We start from the raw sequence: 22,649 nt of genomic DNA on the forward strand, positions 1-22,649 counted from the left end.
GTTGCAGTGAATATTGCAAAGGAAAGAAGAGACAAGTTTTTCTTAAGTTTTATTCAGTGAAATCTCAGATTTTGAACCAGATACACTCCAGGCTCTTTAATCTGCTACATATTCCATGTTATGCATTCAATTGTTAACATTTCTGTTTCGTATCTTTACTGGTTCTTTTAGATGGTATATGATAAAACTATTATAGGTAGTTGTTTTGACCTCTACACAGGTAAGTAAAGACACTTAAATATAACTTAAATACATAAATGGGTTAAAACAGTAAATATGAATATGGTAAGCATGTTTAAAAAAATCATAACCAGTCTATGAATCATGTTGGTTAATATGTGTGGTATTATGCACATTCTTTGGAGGGCAGTATCAATGGTTTTGTGCTTAAATTTTATGTTTGAGGGGGGTATTGGCTTTTGCATTGTACCTCTTTGCATGTACCCGTGAACAACTTTTGCAGTTATTGGGTTTGATTATTAAGAAAAAAAATTATGTGAGAAATAAATAAACAGATACGACTTAATTCAGTACTACTGAAGTAAAATGGTTATAATCCCACTATGGTATTTTCAATGGAACTGTATGGCTCAATTTCTAAAACTCATTCACAGAAACCCATAAGCACATACCTCACTAAATTCCTTGCACTGCAGAGGCTCTTGTGAAATGTACCTTTCACATTCTTTATAAGTGGGTCCTAGGTAGTACCTTTTCTTTGAACTCGCTGTTTACCTAAAGCATCTGGAGTTTTAAGAACAAGACTTCTGTGCTTTTCCCTTCATGTTGTTATTCTTTACATTCTACTCTAAATTTCCATTTCACCTATACGTCTCTCTCTCTCTTGCTGTCTTTTTTCTACACTTCAACAATCTCTCCTTTCATCCTGTCTCTTTCTTGCTCTGTCTTTCCCCAGTTTTTCATGCAGTGTTATGCTGCGTCACGCTGCTAGGATCTTCAAGGGAAGGTGTGTTCCGGTGTCTGCGGGACGTGTGGCGTGGGGGCAAGGGAAGGGCACAACAAGACACTCCCACTATGGGTTCTGGCAGGTCTTCCGCTGTTGACCAGCTCTCGGTGCTTGGATCATAGCGTTGGACTGCTGACTTGTAGCGTTTCTCTGCTTCATTCCATCCACCTAGCAGGTACAGGTGATTTCCCAGTGGAGACATACCAGCTGTGCTCACTCCCAGGGGCAGGGTAGCACCTCTGGTCCACTCCTCGCTCTCAGGGTTGAAGACCTCCATGGTCATCACATCAATGCGGACTCCACCGGGACCAAGCTGGCTACCTCCTACCACGTACACCTTGCCACCTACTGTTGCAGAGCAGTGCCAGCCACGAGGTGTTTCCAATTCTCCCTGCTCGCTCCAAGTGTCGCTGTCAATGCTATAACGAATGACAGAGCGAGAGTAAGCACAGTTAACATACCCACCAGTCACCAAGATGTCTCCCGATGGAAGGATGGCACTGGCATGGCAGCATCGTGGCACATCCATTGGCGTACGGAGCTGCCAAGTGTTGGTAGAGGGCTGGTAGCTCTCAATGGTGGCCAAGAGGCCATCAGTGTTGCGGCCACCAATGGCATACAGCCGCCCACCAGTGGCCACCAAACTGAAATGTGTACGTCGTTGGCGCATGCTGGTAAGATGTAGCCAAGTGTTGAAGCGAGGATCATATCTGAGGATCAGAAGGTAATGCGGTCAAATCTATGTATTACATTTTTAGACTAAGGGTGTCCAATCCTGTTCCTGGAGGGCTACCTTCTTGCAGAGTGGCAACCTACCTGGAGCTGCCTAGTAATACTAAAGCCCCTGATTAGCTAGTTCAGTTGTGTTTAATCAAGTTTTGGACTAACCTCTACAGGAAGGTGGGACCCCAGGAGCAAGATTGGACCACCCCAGTTTTAGACTGATTTATAGGGTCTACTGATGACTAAATTATTTGTGATAACATACCTGCTAAGGGTGCCAACAGCATGTTTAGCCTGGTTTCGGGCATCATTCTGATCTTCTCCTCCTGCCACATACAGGAATCCATCCATCACAGCCACACACTGGTTGAAACTCTTGGCTGGCAGCTGAGTAAGATGACGCCATGTAGCCGTTCCCTCTCGTGGATCTCTCCAAAGCACCTTTGCACAGTAATTCAAGTGAGCAATCAAAGGAAATAAAAAATTTATTTCTTCATGTGAAACACAGCAGGGAGTTTAGTCTTGCTCCTGAAGGACCACATTCATGCAGAGTTTGACTCCAACCCTAATTAAACCAGAAACACCTTAGCCAAGATATTCAGGATTACTAGAAGCTTCTAGGCTGGTGTGTTGGAGAAGGACAGAGGTAAACTCTGCTGAAAGGTGCTCTTCCAGGAGTAGAACTGGAAACCAATGATGTCAAGAGTATTACATGTCATGGACTTTGTCCAAAGGTTTGTACCTCTCGACTTAGGGCACGCTCAGTTAGTGAAGGACGACCCCCAATGGTTAGAAGAGCATTTTGGCTTCCGCGGACCTTTGTGCGCCGTGACTGCAGTGTATTCTGCTGGTAGGGCAGCAAATGGTAGTTCATGGCATCCACCAGAAGACGGTGACACTGAGGATCTAGCATCATGCGTGCCACTGGCTGGATCTCACTAACCAGCTCGCTCGCAGAGATGGTCTCAAAGCGCACGTGAGACAGCAGTTCTGTAGCATGTTCCTGCCTCTTTGGGTCAAAGTCTATCCACTTCATTGCAATCTAGGTTCCAAGAAAATTTAAAACAAGTGGTCCAAGTTTAGTATCTAATTTAGTCTACTTTTATAAATAGTGTACATATTTATATCCTTCTCATGACTGTATATCTCGTTTTACAGTATGTGCTGTGTTTGCTGACATATTTAGCTTTAGGGTATAAATAGGACTTCCTTAGCCTTTGCAATACCCCTATTCCTCTTGCCCTTCCATCCATCTTTCCTTACACTAACCTGAAAGGTGGTGACCTCTGAAGGAAGAGATAGGTTGTCATCTTGCAGGAAAGATGTGATCTGCTCCAGGGTGAGTTGGTTGAATTGGCTTGTCTCAGAAAACTGGGTAAAATTCTCCAGAATGTAGCGCCGGGCGGCCTCTCGAACAGGCATCAGGCCATATGCAGCGCCGATGTTCCACACATACACACAAGTGTGCACATTCAGTTCGGCCATCAGGAAGTCCATGCACATCTGGAGAAGATGAGGTATTTGCAGGGTGCTGGCTGCAGACACAGTGCAGCCAATGGTGTACAGGGACATGTGCACACGGCCCAGGTAAGCAAATGTAATCACATTGGCAAGTCCTGAGGATAAATATAATACATACAGTATATGTTATGGTGTTTTAATATGTATGACTTAGCCATAATGTCAGTCATGATTCCAGTTGTTTGGGTCACTCAAAGTATTGGGGAACTTTAACAAATGCTGCTAGGTCTTCAATCCTGCTCCAGGAGACATACTGTCCTACAAATTTTAGTTCTAACCTGTTCCAACCCACCTGCCTGGTTGGATCTGATCGTAAATCAGATTAAGAATTGTCCTGAATGGTTGGTTCAGGTGTGTTTGATGAGAGTTGGAGCTAACCTCTGCAGGACAGCGGGTCTCCAGCCACACAAGTGAAAACCTCTGACCTAGGTTATATCTATTAAGGCTTACCGAGAGGTGAGAGGGTAGGGAGTTCCAGTCGTTTAAGTCCAGGGTCCTTGGCCAGAACTTCACGAAGATACTGGCTGACTGAGGAAATTACTAGCTTATGGACATCAAATGCCTTGGTTTTGCAGGCCATTTCCATATCAGTGAGGAATCGTTCCTGTCTCATCCGGCTCAGCTCCTCCAGCAGAGCGGATCCATGCATGGGGCGGGTGAGCTCACTGCCCAGGCCAAAACCTCTCTCCCCAGGTCGAATCACAGGGGGTGGCAGGGGCACTCCATTGAGCCGGTTCAGCTGCTCAATATTAAAAGGAAGCTCCAGCTTCTTAACTCCGGGCTCTGGGACAACCACTCCACTCTCAACTGTTGATGGTTCAGGAATGGACTTCTTAGGGCGTGGTGACTTCTTCTTGGGAGCCATTGAGATGTGTAGGCTGGTTAGATGATAGCTTTTTATCAGTCAGGTCAACAGATTTTCAAACTGATTTTTTGTTTCTTTGATTTTGAAGCTGTGACACTTTTACTGTATCACAAGAGCACCGATTAACCAAGATGCTATATGGACAGACAGATGCACTACACTTGCAAACTAACAGTGGAGGAGGGTGATTGATCCGTGTCAGTGCACACCACCTGAAAAGAAACACATTTAACATATAGTAAGTATGAGTTCAAAAAATACCATATGCTTTATAATATCATGGTCAACATGGATGGGTTTACACTTGATCTCATCTTACTCTTTTACAGTGGGATGATATAAGGCTGATTGACAGGTGCATGTGGTCTCGTAGGGGAGTTTCCAAAAAGGATTGCCACAGACCACGGTTATAGTTTATTATAAGCAAGCTGAGTAGTTTACAAGTAACATGCATATTTTTGTATTTCAAATTGAAAGAAAATTGTAAAGTATATTCCATGTAGTCTCTCTGTTGATATAATTGCATGAAAACCTTATGTATAATATATATTTTTAAAGTTTTTATTTTTAGTTTTTACATTTCATAGATCGATGGTGTATAGCAGGGCATATTGCAGGGCACTATATGCAGTTTTGTTACTAAATTTGATAAAGGATGTAATGTACATTTGCATTGACATCTGACTCTTATTATAGGATTCAGCATGTCTTAGAATATGTGTTTATTCTTATATCAGTAATCCCCTCCCATTTGGCAGTTATTATAATTAAATATACATATATGCAGACTCAGACTCAAATATTTAGCCATATAGTTTATTACAGATCACAGCAAATACATAAGCAGAATTATTACTTTTGCCCAGGTTGTTTGTAATCAGCTCATTTAAAATGTGTATTGTTTCAGAGAGGAGATTGTTCTGTTATGCTTGCAAAACCAGAACAAAGCTGACCCCTCATAGACAAACAAACAAGCATGATTGGACTGTGATAGACAGGTGTGTTTGCATCTCTTCTAAAAATATTCTAAAGCCACATAGGAAGAATGGCAGGGCTGTGCTGCTTAAATTACCCTCACACTGTCATCATTCCCTTCCTGCCCCCTCTCTCACCCCCATCTCACCTTAAAATCTGTGCCACAACACAAAGGTTACTCGGTGTTCTCAAAATCTGATGCAGTTGTTTTCATTCAAGCAGAAATACATGGATATGACTCAGTCATGGTGCACAGTGAATCCACCCATTTACCATGACAACCTTTTTCACCAGGGACATAGATACACAAAGGGCTGCTGCTTGAGTGTAATCAACGGGTATTCAAAATATGAAGGGTCTCATTTAAAAAGAAAAAATAACAGCATCAAAAAGCAATTATTATATGATTTAAATATACATGTTGGACAATACAATGCTTAAAATCCTGAATATTAGGAAAGCAAATTTTTATGACAGCAAAAGGCAACAATGTTTTTAGCTTATATAAACAGTATCTTATTTAATCTTTTTTTTTTTTTGTAGTATACGATTTTATTATATTGTGCAAACTTTTCAGTGAGCATTTCCATCTTCACAGATGTGTTTTTTCCAGTCAGAATATTTTTATTCCTAGTTGGTCCCTAAAATGGCAAGATTTACTATACGTAAATGAATAAGGAACACACACACACATATATATATATATTGCTATATTGCCTTCTTGATGACACATTAGATACATAAGTTATATGTTGCCTGCCATGCTTTTTTGGCATTTAGTATCATTTGGATCAGGTCTGCATGTTTTTCTGTAGATGTTCAAATGATTTCAGGAGTATTGCAACATAATGTCAGTCATAAGGCACTAACATGACTGTCAGCTCTTAAATTACACCACGGCAGCTGCTGGCCCTGCATGGGCTATGACATGCACAAACAAAACCACAGCACATTTACAGCTATTTACAGCACAGAGAGGAAAATGCTTGAGGGGAAAATAAATAATTTTCAGGTTTGCAGTAGTTTGATGAAAGTTGCAGTGATGGTCATACAACCATCTGACCCAGATTGCTCAATGAAAGTCATCTGGAGATCCTTTCAGGTTAATAGAAAGGTGATAGGTTCATGTTCTTTAATCTGATGCTGTAAAGAAGATTTCACAAGACTCAATATGAAAAGGTGAGAGGTAAGCAGGGGGACAAAGAAAAGAGCTTGAAAAGAGAAAGATAATAAAAAAGGATGAGAGGGTAAGAGGAGATGGAAAAGAAGCAGCTGTCACACACGTCATTCCTAAAAGCTGAAGGCCTGGCTGTCTGTCTTCAGTCTAAAATGCTGTAGTATCGTGGAAAGTCAGATTAAGTATTTGCATGCCAACTTCCAACAAGCTCCTCGCTCTGCTTGTTATTTATAGAGTGAGAAACAACCCTCATGTCATTCTCTGTTTCTTACTCTGACAGGGGTCTGTTTAAATTTAGACCACCCCACTACAGTGGGATGCCTTTGATAAGAAGTTCTATGAGTCTGTGTTTGGATTGTGAGATGTCCGTGATGCATATCCAAAGTGATGTTTAGTTTTTTGAACCCACATAAATCGAAGCATGTCTATATGAAGTAAGCATGTCTTACGATTCAGGCTTGTTGTTAATCCATGTTTTAAATTACAAGGAGATAGTGAATCTAATTCATGCATTAGAAGTGTAAGCAAAGTTCTGTTGCTTTTTAAAACATTCACATGTCAGTGTCTAATTTAATGTAAATGTATTATTATGTCCTAATGCATTCATAAAAAGAAAGAGAAGCACTGAATGTTTTACCTCTACTTTATAGCTCTCTTCCACTCTTCTTTGTCCTTCCTTGTTATTTCATTCGCTTTCCTCTTAGTTCTTGAATCCACACTGTTTTCTTTCTCTTCTTGGTAATCTGTCTCTCTCACTGTCTGTCTGTCTGTCTGTCAGTCAGAGCTCTGCTGGCAGCAGGAGTTAGTGGAATAGATGAACCAACCACAGCTCTGCAACACAGTCCTACCAACCCCTCCTACATAACCTTCTCCATATACAGCCATACACCCCTCCCCAAAAAAACACTGTCCATATCCAGCTTGTCCTCCAAACACCGACCTCATAGGCCAAACAGAGGCAGCGTTATTCTTACAGCCATGACAAGATTAGGGCTATAACCGCCCTAGACATTATCCATAGACAGTATGCATTCTTCAATTAGTGTACATATTTTACTTTAGTATATATATGTGAAGTTTAACAGGGTATATAGGCTAATATAACCAGTTTCAGTCTCTCGTCAGTGATGATGCTTTAACGTTTGATTATATCCTTGGCCAAGAAGATGCTTTACTCATGTTGTGGTGAGTCTTTGTATTTGAATAATGTAACAAATTAAATACTTTAATAATTCTAAATCACTTTTTTGACATGCTATAGACAAATTAAAAGCCAATTAAAGTTTGCAAGTAAAAAACTCACCACTTTGACCACATTTGGCCTTCCTAGGTAGGATGTATGTATCTGAAATTAGCACAAAGCTGAATTTTCAAAGCTAGACAATAAATACATGAATAGCCTACATCAAGACTTCACCAAGTGATTGGGATGACTTTATAACAGCAGTGTTACGTTCTTCCGGAATCTCCATTTGGAGTGACGGAAGTTCGCACTTCGCAGCAGCCTGAAACAACAGCAGGCCCCCACCACCACTGCTGCTGCGGCTTCCGGGCAACATGTACCAGCTGTAAACATGGCGGAGGAGCTATTGGAAGCAGTCGAGAAGTTGCAGTCAAGGCTCACAGAGAATCAAGAGCCTCGCAAGGTAAGAAACCTTTTCGGTGAGACGAAGCGAATGCTCTACGTCGTCCCTTTTCGCACCGTGTATGGCTGTGTTATACGCACTTCGGCGAGTGTCTGGCCTGAGGTTCGATCAACATTGCTATCCAGAAATCCCACGTCTTACAATTACAAGACCAGCAGACCGTGAAATGGACGATCGGTTTTCATAGATCTGGATCTGGTCTGGATTTAGCTTTCTCCTCAAATATGCCTCGATACGACAGCAAAACAGCATCGAGGCACTTTCCCAAAAGCTTGTGCTCGGTTATCAGAAATGTCAACCACAGCGATTTAATACGATAGCGGTGACAGATGAAGACAGGCCTTGAGTAATGCAGCAGAATTTCTGTAAGACACGATTCCTTCTCAATAGTGAATAGTTATTACACTGAGGTTGTGTCTCAAAACCGAGTGATCTGCCTATGTAGATTATTGGCATTATTGGGCAGAATGCTTCATTCCATGCCTCAGAATGTTGTCTAAATAGGAAGCTCGACGTGGTTTGAGATACTGCCCAACTTTCTGATCAATGCAACCCCCATGTTTCCCTGTAGGCCACGACGACACTTTGAAAGTGCAATTAAATGTTTGTTTAGCTAATTTTGGCATCTGGATTCTACTGCTTAACCAACTAATGTCTTTGTTACTTGGCATTAGCCTTACTTACGATATTGTCTTTGTGTAAACAAAAAATCCCACAGTACTACCTTATTTGGGCTCTGCACCACGGTTGTGCCATGGTTTTTTGTTGTTGTTGTTGTTTTTTTGGACATATACAATGCCAGTCACTCTTTGAAATTGTAAACATCCTGGTGCATGATATACTACTGTCAGTTTTTTTTCCTAAACGTAATGCATCTATATAGTTTGTCTATTTTATATGTATTTGGGTATAATTTATGTATCATTGTACATTTATCTTTTTTGTGGTTAGTTTTATAGAATGATGTGATTGGTATTTTAGGATAAAATGTGCTAAATACATTGTTAATGATTTTAAGTGATAAGAGTAGTGCAGTTTTGCACTTAATTTGATCACAAAGATTTTGATGTTCTTTCCAATATTGTTGTGGTAATGGTTCAAAATTTATATTTTGCCACAGCTGCCAATGGTGAGTGTTAATGGAAAATTTACCTGCTATATATACTTTTTTTCCCCTTTTCACCTTCTGTCTAGCTGCTGAAAACTCTTAAAAGGCTGGGGGAGCTTCCTATAACAGTAGACATCCTGGTGGTAAGATTAAAATATTACTTTTGTTCTTAAGTATTACTCTTGATTTGGTCTAACAGATTTTTTTAAATGCAGTTGCTTCTATAGCTTTTAATATGTTTACGTTTTCTTCGATTGTTGCAGGAAACAGGCATTGGAAAGGCAGTGAATTCTCTGCGCAAACATGAATTTGCTGGGGAGGCAGCAAAGAACCTTGTGGCCAAGTGGAAAAAGCTTGTGCCAGAGAAAACTGCAGACAGGTTAGTTGTTTAAAGTGATATAATATTATGTATTCATCATTGCAGTTAACCTTTTAAAGTAATAAGAATAGTGTAATTTTCCACAAAAGGGATACATAAAAGCCTAACATCTGATCATAAAGATTCTTGACAAAGCATCTACTGCAAAATTTCTTGGTGAAGAAGTTGAAACTGAAACAACTGTTCTTCAGACTATTTTTGCTGTCTTGGTCCAAAATTAACTTTTTGCCACAACTGCCAGTAGCAGGTGAATTGAGGAAAATGTATGTGCCTTAGATGTTTCTTATTGGTCATTCAACTGTATATTGCACTTTTGCTTATTTTTATATATACAATACTGTTCAAAAGTTTGGGATTTTGATAAGGCGGTTCTTGAAAAAGCCTACATTTATTTGACCAGAAATACAGTAAAAACAGTGATATTGTCACAATTTAAAATGTTATTTAATTTAATATATTGTAAAATGTAATTTACTCCTGTGATGGCAAAGCTAAATTTTCAGCAGTCTTTACTCAAGTCTTCAGTGTCACATGATCCTTCAGAAATCATTGTTATATGTGGATTTGCTTCTTAAGAAGCAGTTTTGCTGCCTAATATTTTTGTGGACACCATGATACATTTTGTTTTTCTGGATTCTTTGATAACTAGAAAGTTCAAAAGAACAGCATTTATTTGAAATAGATTTAATGATTTTTTGCTAAATAAGTAAATTTATACAGTATATTTTTAAAAATCTTACTGACCCCAAAGCTTTGAACGGTTACCAGTGCTGATGTGTTTTACTCAGATTTGATGTTTGGCGGGTAATAATTTTGGAAAACTGGTTGTTGTGGTGGTGTTGTCTAGTGAGATAAGAGATGAATAAGTATATGTTATATGTTTCATGTTTATCAAAAGACCAAGTGTAAAGGAAGGGCGTTCCCACTCACGCATTAATGAGTCTGGAGGGCACAAACGAGTCCGGGAGCGGTCTCCAGATGAGCCTCCACTTATGGAGGAGGAACAACATGAAGAGATGGGATACCAACATGGCTACTCCCCCTCCCCTCCACAGCACTACAGCTCACAGTACAGGCACAGTAGCGCAAGGGAGTATCAGTCAGATGAATATGAAAGCCCTCCTGAAGAGGAGCCAGAGCCCAGTCCCCCACGCAATGACATTAGACACAGCAAGCCACACAAAGAGCCAGTCAGAGAGCACAATTCCCAAGACATTCGGGAACAGGAGAGACGGAAGAATCGTCCCACGGGTGTCAGCAGCAGTGAGGAGAGGTCGCATAGAGCCGACAGAGAGCAACAGGGTGGGACGAGTCACAAATCTAAACACCATCGACATTTAAGCCCACACGAAAGCAAAAGGGAAAAGAAAGGAGGAAGTGATGGTAAGAAAGTTTTGCTTGCTTTTATTGTGGTTGACATGGCAGTATCCCTAAGGAAGTCTCTTATACTCACTATTTATTTGATTAAAAATACAGTAAAAAGTCATATATTAATAATATATTCACAATATTATATAGTCATGTTGTGAATATATATTATTACAATTTAAATATTTTATCTCTTGTAATATATTCTAATATGCTGGTTTGCTGCTCAAGAAGCATTTCTTATTATTAATCAAACAGTTGTGTTGCTTAATATTTCTTTGTGAAATTTTTTTTCAGGCCATTTTTCGATGAATAGAAAGTAAAAAAACTGCATTTATTTGAAATCTTTTGTAATGTTAAAAATGGATTTACTGTCACTTTTGATCAATTTTATACACTTCCTCTCAATTATTGACTTAAAACTGAGTTGTATAAGGTTTTACTTGAATTGCCTTTGTCTTTAAGGAAAATCAAGGGAGAGGAGGGAAGTTCCAGAGCCAGTGGATGAGGATGAGGAGCCATATGAGGCTCCAACTATGTCTTTCGAATCCTTTCTTACATATGATGCTCCGACCCCAAGCAAAAAGAAGAAAAAGCAGTCCTCGCGACCCCCTCAGCCTCCTGCCTCGATTCCTTCTGCTTCCTCTAAGTCTGGCAAAGCCAATGGGACCAGTAGTAAACATTCAAAGCCATCCTCTTCCTCAGTGACCACGCCTGTTCCAGAGAAGCGCAGGAAGGTGAGGCTGAACTTGTTTCTTAGACTAGGTGATGGGAAACCAGCTTTTGTCCATGTGTCGAAGGATTTCTAATCATTATTTCTCCAGGTAGTGGATGTGGTTCCCACACTGCCTGATATCCCTTTGCCAGCCATCCAGCCCAACTACAGACCACTGCCCTCCATTGATCTTACACCACTGACCCCCCAGAGACGCAAAGGTATGCGTTTTTTTGGTTTTATAACCCTATCAGATCATACCTGAAACGATCTGAATTTCAAAACAGTGCAAGTGGATAAATCCCAATGATTTTTTTGCACGGACTCATGTTTTTCTCCTCTAGTCCCACTATCACATGAGGAAGAGGATGGTGGCTACGCAGGGAGACGACTGAACTCTAAAATGGTGGTGTACTCTGGGTCCAAGACTTCGTATTTACCGAAAATGATGTCTCTGTTTGAACAGTGCATCAGAGTCCTACAGAACAATATAGATTGTAAGTTTCTCATTCTCTGATAATTTGTTATTATAGTAATTAAACATTTTAGTATAATGTTTAGCCCTAATGTGCTGTTATTGGGTCAGTTAAACCCTATATAATCAATAGTCACAGTTTGTTGTGTGTGAGAAATGTGGTGACAGTGATGACAAAATCAAATCTGTAAAGGATGCCATGATATTTCAGGCTGGCTGAAGTATTAACCATCAATTGACCTGAAATGAATCGGCTTTTTACTGGTATTTCTTGCATTCTCTTAGCAATTGATGAAGTGGGTGGAGTGCCATTTGAAATTCTGGAACCGGTACTGGAGAGATGCACTCCTGAGCAGCTTTACCGGATTGAGCAGTGTAATCCAGTATGTGTGTCAACGCAGTCACGTGCAGATTATTTATTTCACAGTTCTAATCTAATCTCTGATCTGGTTCTCTTACTAAACTGATGGTGTCTTTCTTTTTTTTTGTGTGTGTGTATTCTATTCAGTTTTGAAACCATGTACACTACTGTTCAAACGTGTGGGTCAGTAAGATTTTTTAAAGAAATTGATTTAGCAAAGATGCATTCAATTGATCAACAGTGACAGTAAAGACATTTGTAATGTTACAAATTATGACAAATTATGTTACAAATTTGTAACATTTCATATAAATGCTGTTCTTTTGTACTTTCTATTTATCAAAGAATCCAGAAAAAAAGTATGATGTTTCCACAAAAATCTGTTTTCATAATTTCTTGAGCCACAAATCGGCATATTAGAATGGTTTCTGAAGGATCATGTGACACTGAAGACTGGAGTAATTGCTTCTGAAATTTCAGCTTTGCAATCACAGCAATAAATTACATTTGAAAATATATTAAAATAGGAATATTTCACAATATTCTTACAATATTGCTGTATTTTTGATCAAATAAATGCAGGCTTGATGAGCATTAGAGACCTTTTTTTTTTTTTTAAACATTAAAAAATCTTATAGACCCCAAACTTTTGAATGTTAGTTTACATTCATAGTCATAATACTTAAAGGGGTGGTTGACTGTTTTTTTTTTTTTTCTAGGCTTGTGTTTATGGGGTGCAGTCTAACATGTTAATGCTTTCTTTTTTTTAAAAAAACATTATTTTTCACATAATTTACCTTTATTCCACACCGCTCTGTCCCTTCTCCTATAAACACGCTGATCATTTCCTGCTTTTATGAAGCCCCTCCCTCAGAAATACGCAATGGGATCAGATTGGTTAGCTGGTCCAGTGTGTTGTGATTGGCTAAACCGCCTCTAGTGTGCATCTGAACTAGAGCCCTAGCCCGGCCCGTGTCCGACAGCTTATCAGAATTCTCGGTCCGAGTCCGACCCGAGCCCGTCTTTTTTCCCCCTTCTCCCAAAACAGCTTATCTACTACCGTTTCAGCTATTAAAATAGTTCAGTTTTGTATGAAATGGCAAAGTGATTGTAATTCGTTTAGTTATTTTATTAAGTTAATTTAGAAAAACGTTTGGAGCATTTTTTTTTATTCGTTAAATGTAAGTTTTTGTTTTTTAAAGTTACGACCAAGCGGCCAGCGGCAGACAGCGAGTTGATCATAGCCTACGTTTGATAAATTTAGCTTTCTCAAATCATCACGACTTCTCTAAAATTAAATCTATAATTATAAAACAGCTCCACAATGTTAGTTTAAACGCTTGAGCTAGATAAATGTGCACTGATGCATATCCAGTAGTTTGTGTGGAGAGTGGAAGCTGAAGCGCGCTTTACAGGACGCGCAAGAATGATCACTTGCATTGGAAACATTTCAAAATACGCTGTCATTTTTGCTCATAAAGGTAAGAGTAAAAGGCTACGTTGTTCGGAACCGTAAAAGGGTCTACTTTTATTTGCGTGCACTCACAATATCAACAAAACGTGCTTTCATTAAAAAAAAAAAAACAGTTTCGGTTTTGAGCAAGCGGAGCGTTTCTGAAAAACCGAAACGCAGCATATAGCCTACTTGCCTCACTGACTTGATAAATATAGTATCTATAGAAAGCTTTGAATTACTACTTTAAAACGAAATAATTCGAATCGAAAACAAAAACTTTCATTATAAAATCCCTAAAGATGCATTTCTCTCTAAAGGCCCATCCAGTGAGGAGATGGCGTGGATCATCATCAAATGCATGGCTGATCAAAAATGCAGCTTTTCCCGAAGCATTGGGAACTTTTTGTAATTCCACGCTCCAACTTCTTCCTGATGCTCTGCATGGTCACCTGTATGCTAATGTGTGCGTGTGCGTATGCGTTGCGTATTGCTTAGGCGATGTATAATATTTATAAAATAATCAGTATTTAATTAGCCATGTGTGCTCTGCGCGTATATGGGCACAATAAAAGGAGAGAAGCTAAATGAGCCCGAGCCCGATCTGTAAAAAAAAAAAATGGCCCGAGCCCGGCCCGAATGGACTCGGCGTGTCGGGCCCCGACGGGCTTGCAGACCTCTAATCTGAACGTCTCGACCCTCAGCACAGCTGCATGTGCTCTGGTTGTATTGTAAACAATGGCGTCGTCTTATCAATGTGAGCCCGATTGAGACACAGAAAATATTAGTGAAGAGGATCGCGCAGAACCTGTGCGAGCACGGCTCTTAAAGGTAGGGTAAGCGATTTCTGTTGTTGATATTTGAAATCACCAAAACAAACACACCCCTATTTTGATAGCTTTGCCCCACACATATGTACGCAACCCAGGCAACGATTAGTTATGTGAAACAAAGCAAAACCAATGTTACACCGTGTCTACACCGGATGCGAGCGGCGCGACAAAATACTATAGAAGTCATTATAATCAGTGATGTTGTTTACACTGGATGCTGTGCGGCGTGACAAATCTCCGACAGTAAACTGCTGCCGCATTCTATTTATGTGCTGACGCAAATTTCAAATGATTTTCAACGGTCGCTTTATCGCGTCCAGTGTAGACAGACTTTAGCTGTTGCTGCGTGGTGTAGACAAGGTGTTGCTCACCTATCAAGAAGAAACAAAGCAACCTCGGCGTCCGATCGCGGGCCTTGAGTTCTCTCCAGCGCTGGAAAGCTGATCCGATATTTATACGGGTCCTACTTCTTGCCTTATCGTTCCGCAGACGTTTTCCTCCTCCTCTTTTTTTTTTTTATTTTTTATTATTTTTTTATCGCCATCTCTATCTTTCTGTTGCTTAGCTCGGCTAATGTCAGTCATGTGCACTGCGCGCTCTCTCCTCCACATCATGAGTAGACACGCCCCTTACTGCTGATTGGCTACAAGTTTGTTTTGGTACTCGGTCCCGACTCAGTTTTCTGAAGCGTTTTTGAAAAATTACATACCCCACCTTTAATGTTTATGTTTGTTTGTTGTTGTCTCATGCTTTTTATATACGGTTTTATCCTGATTAAAGCTTTTAATACAGTACTGCAACCGCACATGCGTCCATGTATAACGCTTCTCATAGCTGTGTGAAAATAAGAACAGTTCATTGTTGGGGCTGAGCTGATGATCTGAAAGAGAGATGTAGAGCAGGGCGACGCGAGGAACAGGATAAGAACCGCTGCTTTAGAACATTGATTTTGAAACTTGTGAATCCATTAGAAGACAGAATCACGATTCATATATGCATAGATTTTTACGTCACCCCTAGTTTTCTTGCCTCGCCTCCTTTGTTGCATGTTCCCGGGGGCGGGGTTTGTGATGTTACAAACCCGGGAAGTAACTCTTTGTAGTCCCTACGAGCTGTTTTTGTTGGCATTAAACTGGCGAAATTTTAAAAGAAAATATCTCCGTTTGCATTGAATTTTCAGTGCCGCAACTTTGCAGATACTGTTTATGCTCAAACAGCAACATTACACACTAACTAATGTTAAAAAAGTGAAATCGCAATCAACCACCCCTTAAAGAACAACACTGTATTCAAAGTTTTCCCATTAGAACTTAGCATGGTGATTTAGGGCTCATTTTTGGACTAATCTTTAATTTCAAGCCTCTCTACTCAGTATTTCACAGAAGATTCAGATGATCTGTGGATGAAACACTGCCAGCGGGATTTTAAACACGACCCTCGACAAGAGTATGAATCCTGGAGGGAGCTGTATCTCCGGCTCCATGAAGAAAGAGAAGAGCGTCTGCGCAAGCTCACAGAGAACATCACTTCTGCCCATGCAAACAAACCTAAAGGTACACACAGGCAGTAATCAATACTCTTAGATCAAACTTATTGTATAGATCTTTGCATAGAAAATGTTAACATTGTAGCTCAGTGAGTGCAATAAAAATGTAGGTGAGGATTTAGTAAACTGTTCACAATAATAACAACTCTATATTGTTCACTTTTAACAGGGCGGCAGGTTAAAATGGCTTTTGTCAACTCTGTCGCTAAGCCTCCACGAGATGTCCGCCGTAAACAGGAGAAGTTTGGCACTAAAAATGGTTCTACCAGCACAAGCGCTGCTCCTCCATCTGCCAAGTAAGTGAATGCTGCATTAGTCACAAAGATGTCATTAGTCATGTAGATGAATCTTTATGTCGTTTTAGCTGACAATCTGCTTTTCTTCCAAGCAAAACAAAAAAGAGAGAAGGATTTTTGTTTTTGTAGCGCCATTTATATATTATGCTAATTCTTCATATACAGGATCAGACCAGCAACAAACTACAGTGCTTATAGCAAAACCAGTGATGGTGGTCAGTCTTCTTTTAGCAGTCCCCCTGAGTCCTCCTCACGCGCCTCTGCTCCCAGCAGTGCTGGTGCTCCCAGTGCCAGAGACAAACCACAGGTCAAAAGTGAGTCTAAGAGGAAATGTTGTTGCTGTTAAATGTTTATCTTTACGTATTTATTTTACAGATATTTATGTATTGTATATTCACTGTTAATGTTATGAAGATCATGTCCAATATTTGCTCATTTAATTGCTTGAACAGGTTGTTTAAATTGTTTTTTTGTTTTTTTTTTAACCACTTTTCTGCTCTGTTTTTCAGAAGTTGCTCCAATGATGGCTAAGACTATCAAGGCATTCAAGAACAGATTTTCCCGGCGGTAAAGAGAAAAATGTTTTTGTGCGTGTGTGATAGAAGAGAGAACGACTGGAAGAGGAAACATTTTTTTTTGCTGTAATGCTTCATAGGAAATGTGCAATGCCCTCTCACCTCTTATCTTTTTATGCTTTTTAATATTATCAGTACAGCTCACTGGACGCAATCATAGAAAATATCCGCATCAACAACCATCCACACTCAATTATGTCATAGCATGTTGTAAGCTTTTTACATACACGGAAAACAAGTGGTACACTACAGATTACCATGTGACACCAGAACCCAGACCCTCTGTTATATGTTTATTTAATTGCTTACAATAATCATTGCATTTTCATGGGACTAAGTATACGATTTTATTGTAGAGTGAGAGGGAGAAAGAGATGAGATGTAAAAAGTTCAAGGACTGTACACTTCCACACCATCATATTTATTGAAAATCTTGGACCTGGCAGTCCTGGACCTTGCCTTGGATGAAAGATCAAGTCGTTTTAATAGATTTTATGAAGTGTTCTATGGACATTTTTAATAAAATCCATGTTGCTCTCACCATGTTCTTGGGAGTTTTACGTCTTTGTAATTATGATGAATAATGAGATGAAAGTTTTAATTTTCAACTTTTCACTATTGCTCTGTTCTATCACCTAAAATGGAAATTATGTCATTTTTTTAAATTCAGTCTCGTGTTATCTCAACCTGTATGACTTCTTTTTCGTCAGTGGACCACTAAAGACAGTAAAAGGTGACTGTCATTATACCAAAAAACATCTAACATTTGTGTTAAACCTAAAAAAGGTAACGATACAGGTTTAGAACAACATTAGACCGAGTAAATAATGTCATAATATTGATTTAACTCGATCACTTTAATGGAACCGCTTGTTTTCTTTCCACTTTATTTACGATGACGCAAAGCCAACGACCAATGAGACGTTAAAGCGTCACAAGAACGCGACTCCAAACTCTACTCCTCATTGGTTCCTTTGTTTTTTGTGGTCCAATCACGTTCCACGTTTCGTGTTTGCGTGTTGTCTACTTTCCCACTTCTACCACCTGTGTAACTGTACCATTTCAGCATATGCCACAGAAGCCGCTACTAGAGCTGTCGTACGTATCTCTCCTGTAAGCTTGGTTGTGTGTGTTTCGGTACTTTTTCGGTCCAGAACTGCAGGTTCACGCCATGTCTGGACACGGTCACGGCCACGGCGGCGGACGCGGTCACGGCTGCTGTGAATGCGATCACGAGCCAGCAGAGCGAGGAGTGGAATATGAGCTCTACAGACGCATTGATATCGAGAAGCTTCAGTGTTTGAATGAGAGCCGAGACGGAGATGGTAAACTGGTGTTCAAGCCTTGGGATCAACGCACTGACAGGGCGAAGGTACCAATTAACCTGGCTTAGTTATGCAGGAGGTGTGACGGACGTTACATTATCCTGTAGAATAGAGTCAAACTGCGAATTAAGACACTTCTGTATTTGCTTACATACTTAATTGCATATATGTATGTTTATTTTACTTTATATGAACTCTTCTAAGTTAAAGTCGGCGTTGTCTTTTGAGAAATTAAATAAACTGATTGGTTAATAAACTGTTGTCACATTGCTGTTCTATTTGTTTTAATGTATGTCTCCTGTTTTATTTTCAGTTTGTCGAAAGCGACGCTGACGAGGAGCTTCTGTTCAATATACCGTAAGATTTGTTTGTTGCAAGCAGAATCCATTTCAGTTTCTCTTCTGTTCTTAATTATCGTCTATTTAATAATTTTTGAACAATTTGCCTAAATACTAAGTGGTTTACCAACAGAAATGGATACAGTTGGTGCATATGGTTAAATCTGCAGGTTTACAGGTAGCGTGAAGCTGAAAGGGATCATTATTTCTGGAGAAGATGATGAGTCACACCCAGCTGAAATGAGACTGTGAGTTTGCACTCACTGCAAAAAAAAAAAAAAAAAACCAAGACTTGCAGTGTCACATATGGATGCAATGCAATATAAAATGTAATGCAGTTACATGAATGAATAAGTGTTGCAACTGGGAACAGGAATCTGCTTGCTGAGCTTGAGTATCCAAGCAGTTTGTTTTAATAATAAGTGCAGCTGCTAAACTATTTAAGAGAACATTATGTAAAAGGCTAAATATTAGAACATTTAAAATAGTTGTTGCTGTACATTTGTTTAAAATATTTAAAAAATAACAGTAACACAATGTTTTATGCAAATAATTTTATAAAAGATCTATATAACTTAAAATTTGCTTTAAAGGAATAGTTCACACAAAAATAATTTTTGAAAATGTACTCTGCCTCAGATGTAGATATCCAAGATGTAGATGGGTTTTTTTCATCTAAACAAATTTGCAGAAATTTAGCATTGCATCATTTGCTCACCAATGGATCCTCAGCAGTGAATGGGTACCGTCAGAATGAGGGTCCAAACAGCTGATAAAATCATCACAATATTCCACGTTTTTATCAGCTGTCTCACTCTCAGCTCTCAGATCAAAAACTCAGAAACAAACTCATACATACAGGTGCTGGTCATATAATTAGAATATCATCAAAAAGTTGATTTATTTCACTAATTCCATTCAAAAAGTGAAACTTGTATATTATATTCATTCATTACACACAGACTGATATATTTCAAATGTTTATTTCTTTTAATTTTGATGATTAGAGCTTACAGCTCATGAAAGTCAAAAATCAGTATCTCAAAATATTAGAATATTTACATTTGAGTTTGAATAAATGACCATCCCTACAGTATAAATTTTGGGTATCTCTTGTTCTTTGAAACCACAATAATGGGGAAGACCGCTGACTTGGCAATGATCCAGAAGACGAACATTGACACCCTCCACAAAGAGGGTAAGTCACAGAAGGTCATTACTGAAAGGTGTGGCTGTTTACAGAGTGCTGTATCAAAGCATATTAAATGCAAAGTTGACTGGAAGGAAGAATTTGGGTAGGAAAAGGTGCACAAGCAACAGGGATGACCGCAAGCTTGAGAATACAGTCAAGCAAAGCCGATTCAAACACTTGGGAGAGCTTCACAAGAAGAGAACTGAAGCTGGAGTCAGTGCATCAAGAGTCACCACGCTCAGGCGTCTTCAGGAAAAGGGCTACCAAGCCACTTCTGAACCAGAGACAACGTCAGAAGCATCTTACCTGGGCTGTGGAGAAAAAGAACTGGACTGTTGCTCAGTGGTCCAAAGTCCTCTTTTCAGATGAAAGTAAATTTTACATTTCATTTGGAAATCAAGGTCCCAGAGTCTGAAGGAAGAGTGGAGGCACAGAATCCATGTTGCTTGAAGTCCAGTGTGAAGTTTCCACAGTCAGTGATGATTTGGGCTGCCATGTCATCTGCTGGTGTTGGTCCACTGTGTTTCCTGAAGTCCACAGTCAACGCAGCCATCTACCAGGAAATTTTAGAGCACTTCATGCTTCCTTCTGTTGACAAGCTTTATGGAGATGCTGATTTCATTTTCCAGCAGGACTTGGCACCTGCCCACACTGCCAAAGGTACCAAAAGCTGGTTCAATGACCATAGTGTTACTGTGCTTGATTGGCCAGCAAACTCGCTTGACCTGAACCCCATAGAGAATCTATGGGGTATTGTCAAGAGGAAGATGAGACACCAGACCCAACAATGCAGATGAGCTGAAGGCCACTATCAGAGCAACCTGGGCTCTCATAACACCTGAGCAGTGCCACAGACTGATCGACTCCATGCCACGCCGCATTGCTGCAGTAATTCAGGCAAAAGGAGTCCCAACTAAGTATTGAGTGCTGTACATGCTCATACTTTTCATTTTCATACTTTTCAGTTGGCCAAGATTTCTAAAAATCCTTTCTTTGTATTGGTCTTAAGTAATATTCTAATATTTTGAGATACTGATTTTTGACTTTCATGAGCTGTAAGCTCTAATCATCAAAATTAAAAGAAATAAACATTTGAAATATATCAGTCTGTGTGTAATGAATGAATATAATATACAAGTTTCACTTTTTGAATGGAATTGGTGAAATCAACTTTTTGATGATATTCTAATTATATGACCAGCACCTGTACATACATACATACATGCATGGGCGACATTTGACTCTCGAGTCAGGGGGGGCAAGAAAAAAAAAGATCGGATGTAGCCTATGCATCAAAACAATACGCTACTATATTGCAACGCATTGTGTCAATACAGTGCAGTGAAGAATAACTTAAAGAGGTTGGCTGTGTTTACTAAACTGTGGAACTTTGACTCTTGCTGCTGATTTGAATGGCCAAGATTCCCGTTTTAAATGTCAGTTGATGGCCTTGTGCCAAATGTGCGCGCTGCTTTTCTGATGTTCATTAAAATTTTCCTTGTCTTTTTCCCGTGTCACTTGAAATGTGTCCGTTTTGAATCATTGTGGTGAGACACGTGAGGAAAAAAATAAACGATCAGTTGTGGGACTATTCTGTCATAATTCACATAGCCTACCATTCATTTCTGAACTTTGTACTATCCGTTACTGGAAATGAAATTACTGGTTGATATTTCCCAATCTCAATAAAGTTTACGCTTTTAGTCCGTGAACTGAATGTCTGTGGAAGTTTGGTCAGGACCGCTTCCAGAATATTATATATATTTGTATAACTCTTGCAGCTTCACATGAATAATGCAGTTACAATTTCCATGAATGAGTGTTGCAGCTGGGTACTTTTTGAGCAGGTACAAGAACATCCCCCAAATGTCATTTGACGATACAAGCAGAGAGCCAGAGCAAGCGTTTCGTCTAAACAGGGATCCGCTTGTTGAGCTTGAGTATCCAACCAAGTAAGCAATTTTAAATATGTTAACATGTGCATAAGCACATTAATAGTACATCCTGTATGTTGGACGCTATTAATCTATGTTGACCATGCCCAAATATTTGATATAGGATTGCGAGATTCTCCAACGTGCAGCACTTATCAATCCACATATCTCGAAACTTTGGGGCAGAATCCACTCGTGTGTATTACATTGGTCTGCGGGGAGAGTACACAGAGGTCAGTATTGAATACAACATACTGTATATGTGCTATAACAACAACACTTCCATCATCATTAATAACTGGTGGAAGATGCGCCATATTCTGACAATATTATGCTAGTGTTGCTGTTTCTATAAATATTTGTTTTACACTTGAAAAAAATAAGAAAGAATTCCAGAAGCATCTGCATTGCAGTCACCTTCATCTAGTATCTTTTTATCTCTCTTTCAGGCTCATAGGCATGAAATTACAATCTGCAATTATGAAGCAGCAGCCAATCCAGCAGATCACAAAGTGGAGACCATTACACCCCAAACACAGTTCATATCATGACAAATGGAGGAGAGAGAATCTCACGTGTGCTGTGTGAAACTATAAAAGTGTGCATGAGTTTTGATAATGGTGAGATGATGAACTGAGAAAGCCTGTGTGTTCTTTGTGTTCAACAGGGATTTCTTCACCAGGGTTTGTTCATCTGCAATTCTGCTAATGTGCCAATAAACCCTAGGCTATATAAGCATAATTACTTAATGTATGCTTATGTCAAATAAACAGTGTATGCTTCAACAAACAGAACAGATGAGCTGTGCAAGAAGTCTGTTCCTTAAAAAACATCTCTAAAGAATGCCATCTAGTGGAAACTTTGTTGTTCTTCTCAT

General features: G+C 39.5%; 3 protein-coding genes across 4 annotated transcripts; 2 read left to right on the forward strand and 1 right to left on the reverse strand.

Moving 5' to 3' along the window:
• Positions 1–24: 24 nt before the first annotated feature.
• klhl43 (kelch-like family member 43) lies at positions 25–15,914 on the reverse strand. Of its 2 annotated transcripts, none has more exons than XM_058752630.1 (6): positions 14,938–15,914; positions 3,662–4,288; positions 2,960–3,306; positions 2,433–2,732; positions 1,956–2,131; positions 25–1,677 (listed from the first exon to the last, which is right to left on the reverse strand). In XM_058752630.1, exons 2-6 carry the CDS (start codon positions 4,074–4,076, stop codon positions 921–923), a joined length of 1,995 nt encoding a protein of 664 aa, XP_058608613.1. In that variant the 5' UTR covers positions 4,077–4,288; positions 14,938–15,914; the 3' UTR covers positions 25–920. The 2 variants fall into 2 exon arrangements, with proteins under 2 accessions (XP_058608613.1, XP_058608612.1); XM_058752629.1 differs by lacking the exon at positions 14,938–15,914 and adding an exon at positions 6,866–7,032.
• Positions 7,691–17,523, forward strand: eloa (elongin A). The gene is made up of 12 exons (XM_058752631.1): positions 7,691–7,874; positions 9,069–9,125; positions 9,246–9,361; positions 10,260–10,744; positions 11,195–11,466; positions 11,554–11,665; positions 11,789–11,941; positions 12,205–12,302; positions 15,939–16,119; positions 16,282–16,408; positions 16,574–16,722; positions 16,918–17,523. The coding sequence occupies exons 1-12, from the start codon at positions 7,803–7,805 to the stop codon at positions 16,977–16,979; spliced, it is 1,884 nt and encodes a 627-aa protein (XP_058608614.1). The 5' UTR covers positions 7,691–7,802; the 3' UTR covers positions 16,980–17,523.
• Positions 17,524–17,653: 130 nt separating this feature from the next.
• On the forward strand, positions 17,654–22,570 carry pithd1 (PITH (C-terminal proteasome-interacting domain of thioredoxin-like) domain containing 1). The gene is made up of 6 exons (XM_058752636.1): positions 17,654–18,355; positions 18,622–18,665; positions 18,817–18,894; positions 21,686–21,790; positions 21,897–22,005; positions 22,222–22,570. Exons 1-6 carry the CDS (start codon positions 18,155–18,157, stop codon positions 22,321–22,323), a joined length of 639 nt encoding a protein of 212 aa, XP_058608619.1. The 5' UTR covers positions 17,654–18,154; the 3' UTR covers positions 22,324–22,570.
• Positions 22,571–22,649: the final 79 nt, after the last annotated feature.

This window comes from Onychostoma macrolepis, chromosome 19 (genome assembly GCF_012432095.1).
Source record: "Onychostoma macrolepis isolate SWU-2019 chromosome 19, ASM1243209v1, whole genome shotgun sequence".
In the NCBI taxonomy this organism is placed as follows: Eukaryota; Metazoa; Chordata; class Actinopteri; order Cypriniformes; family Cyprinidae; genus Onychostoma; species Onychostoma macrolepis.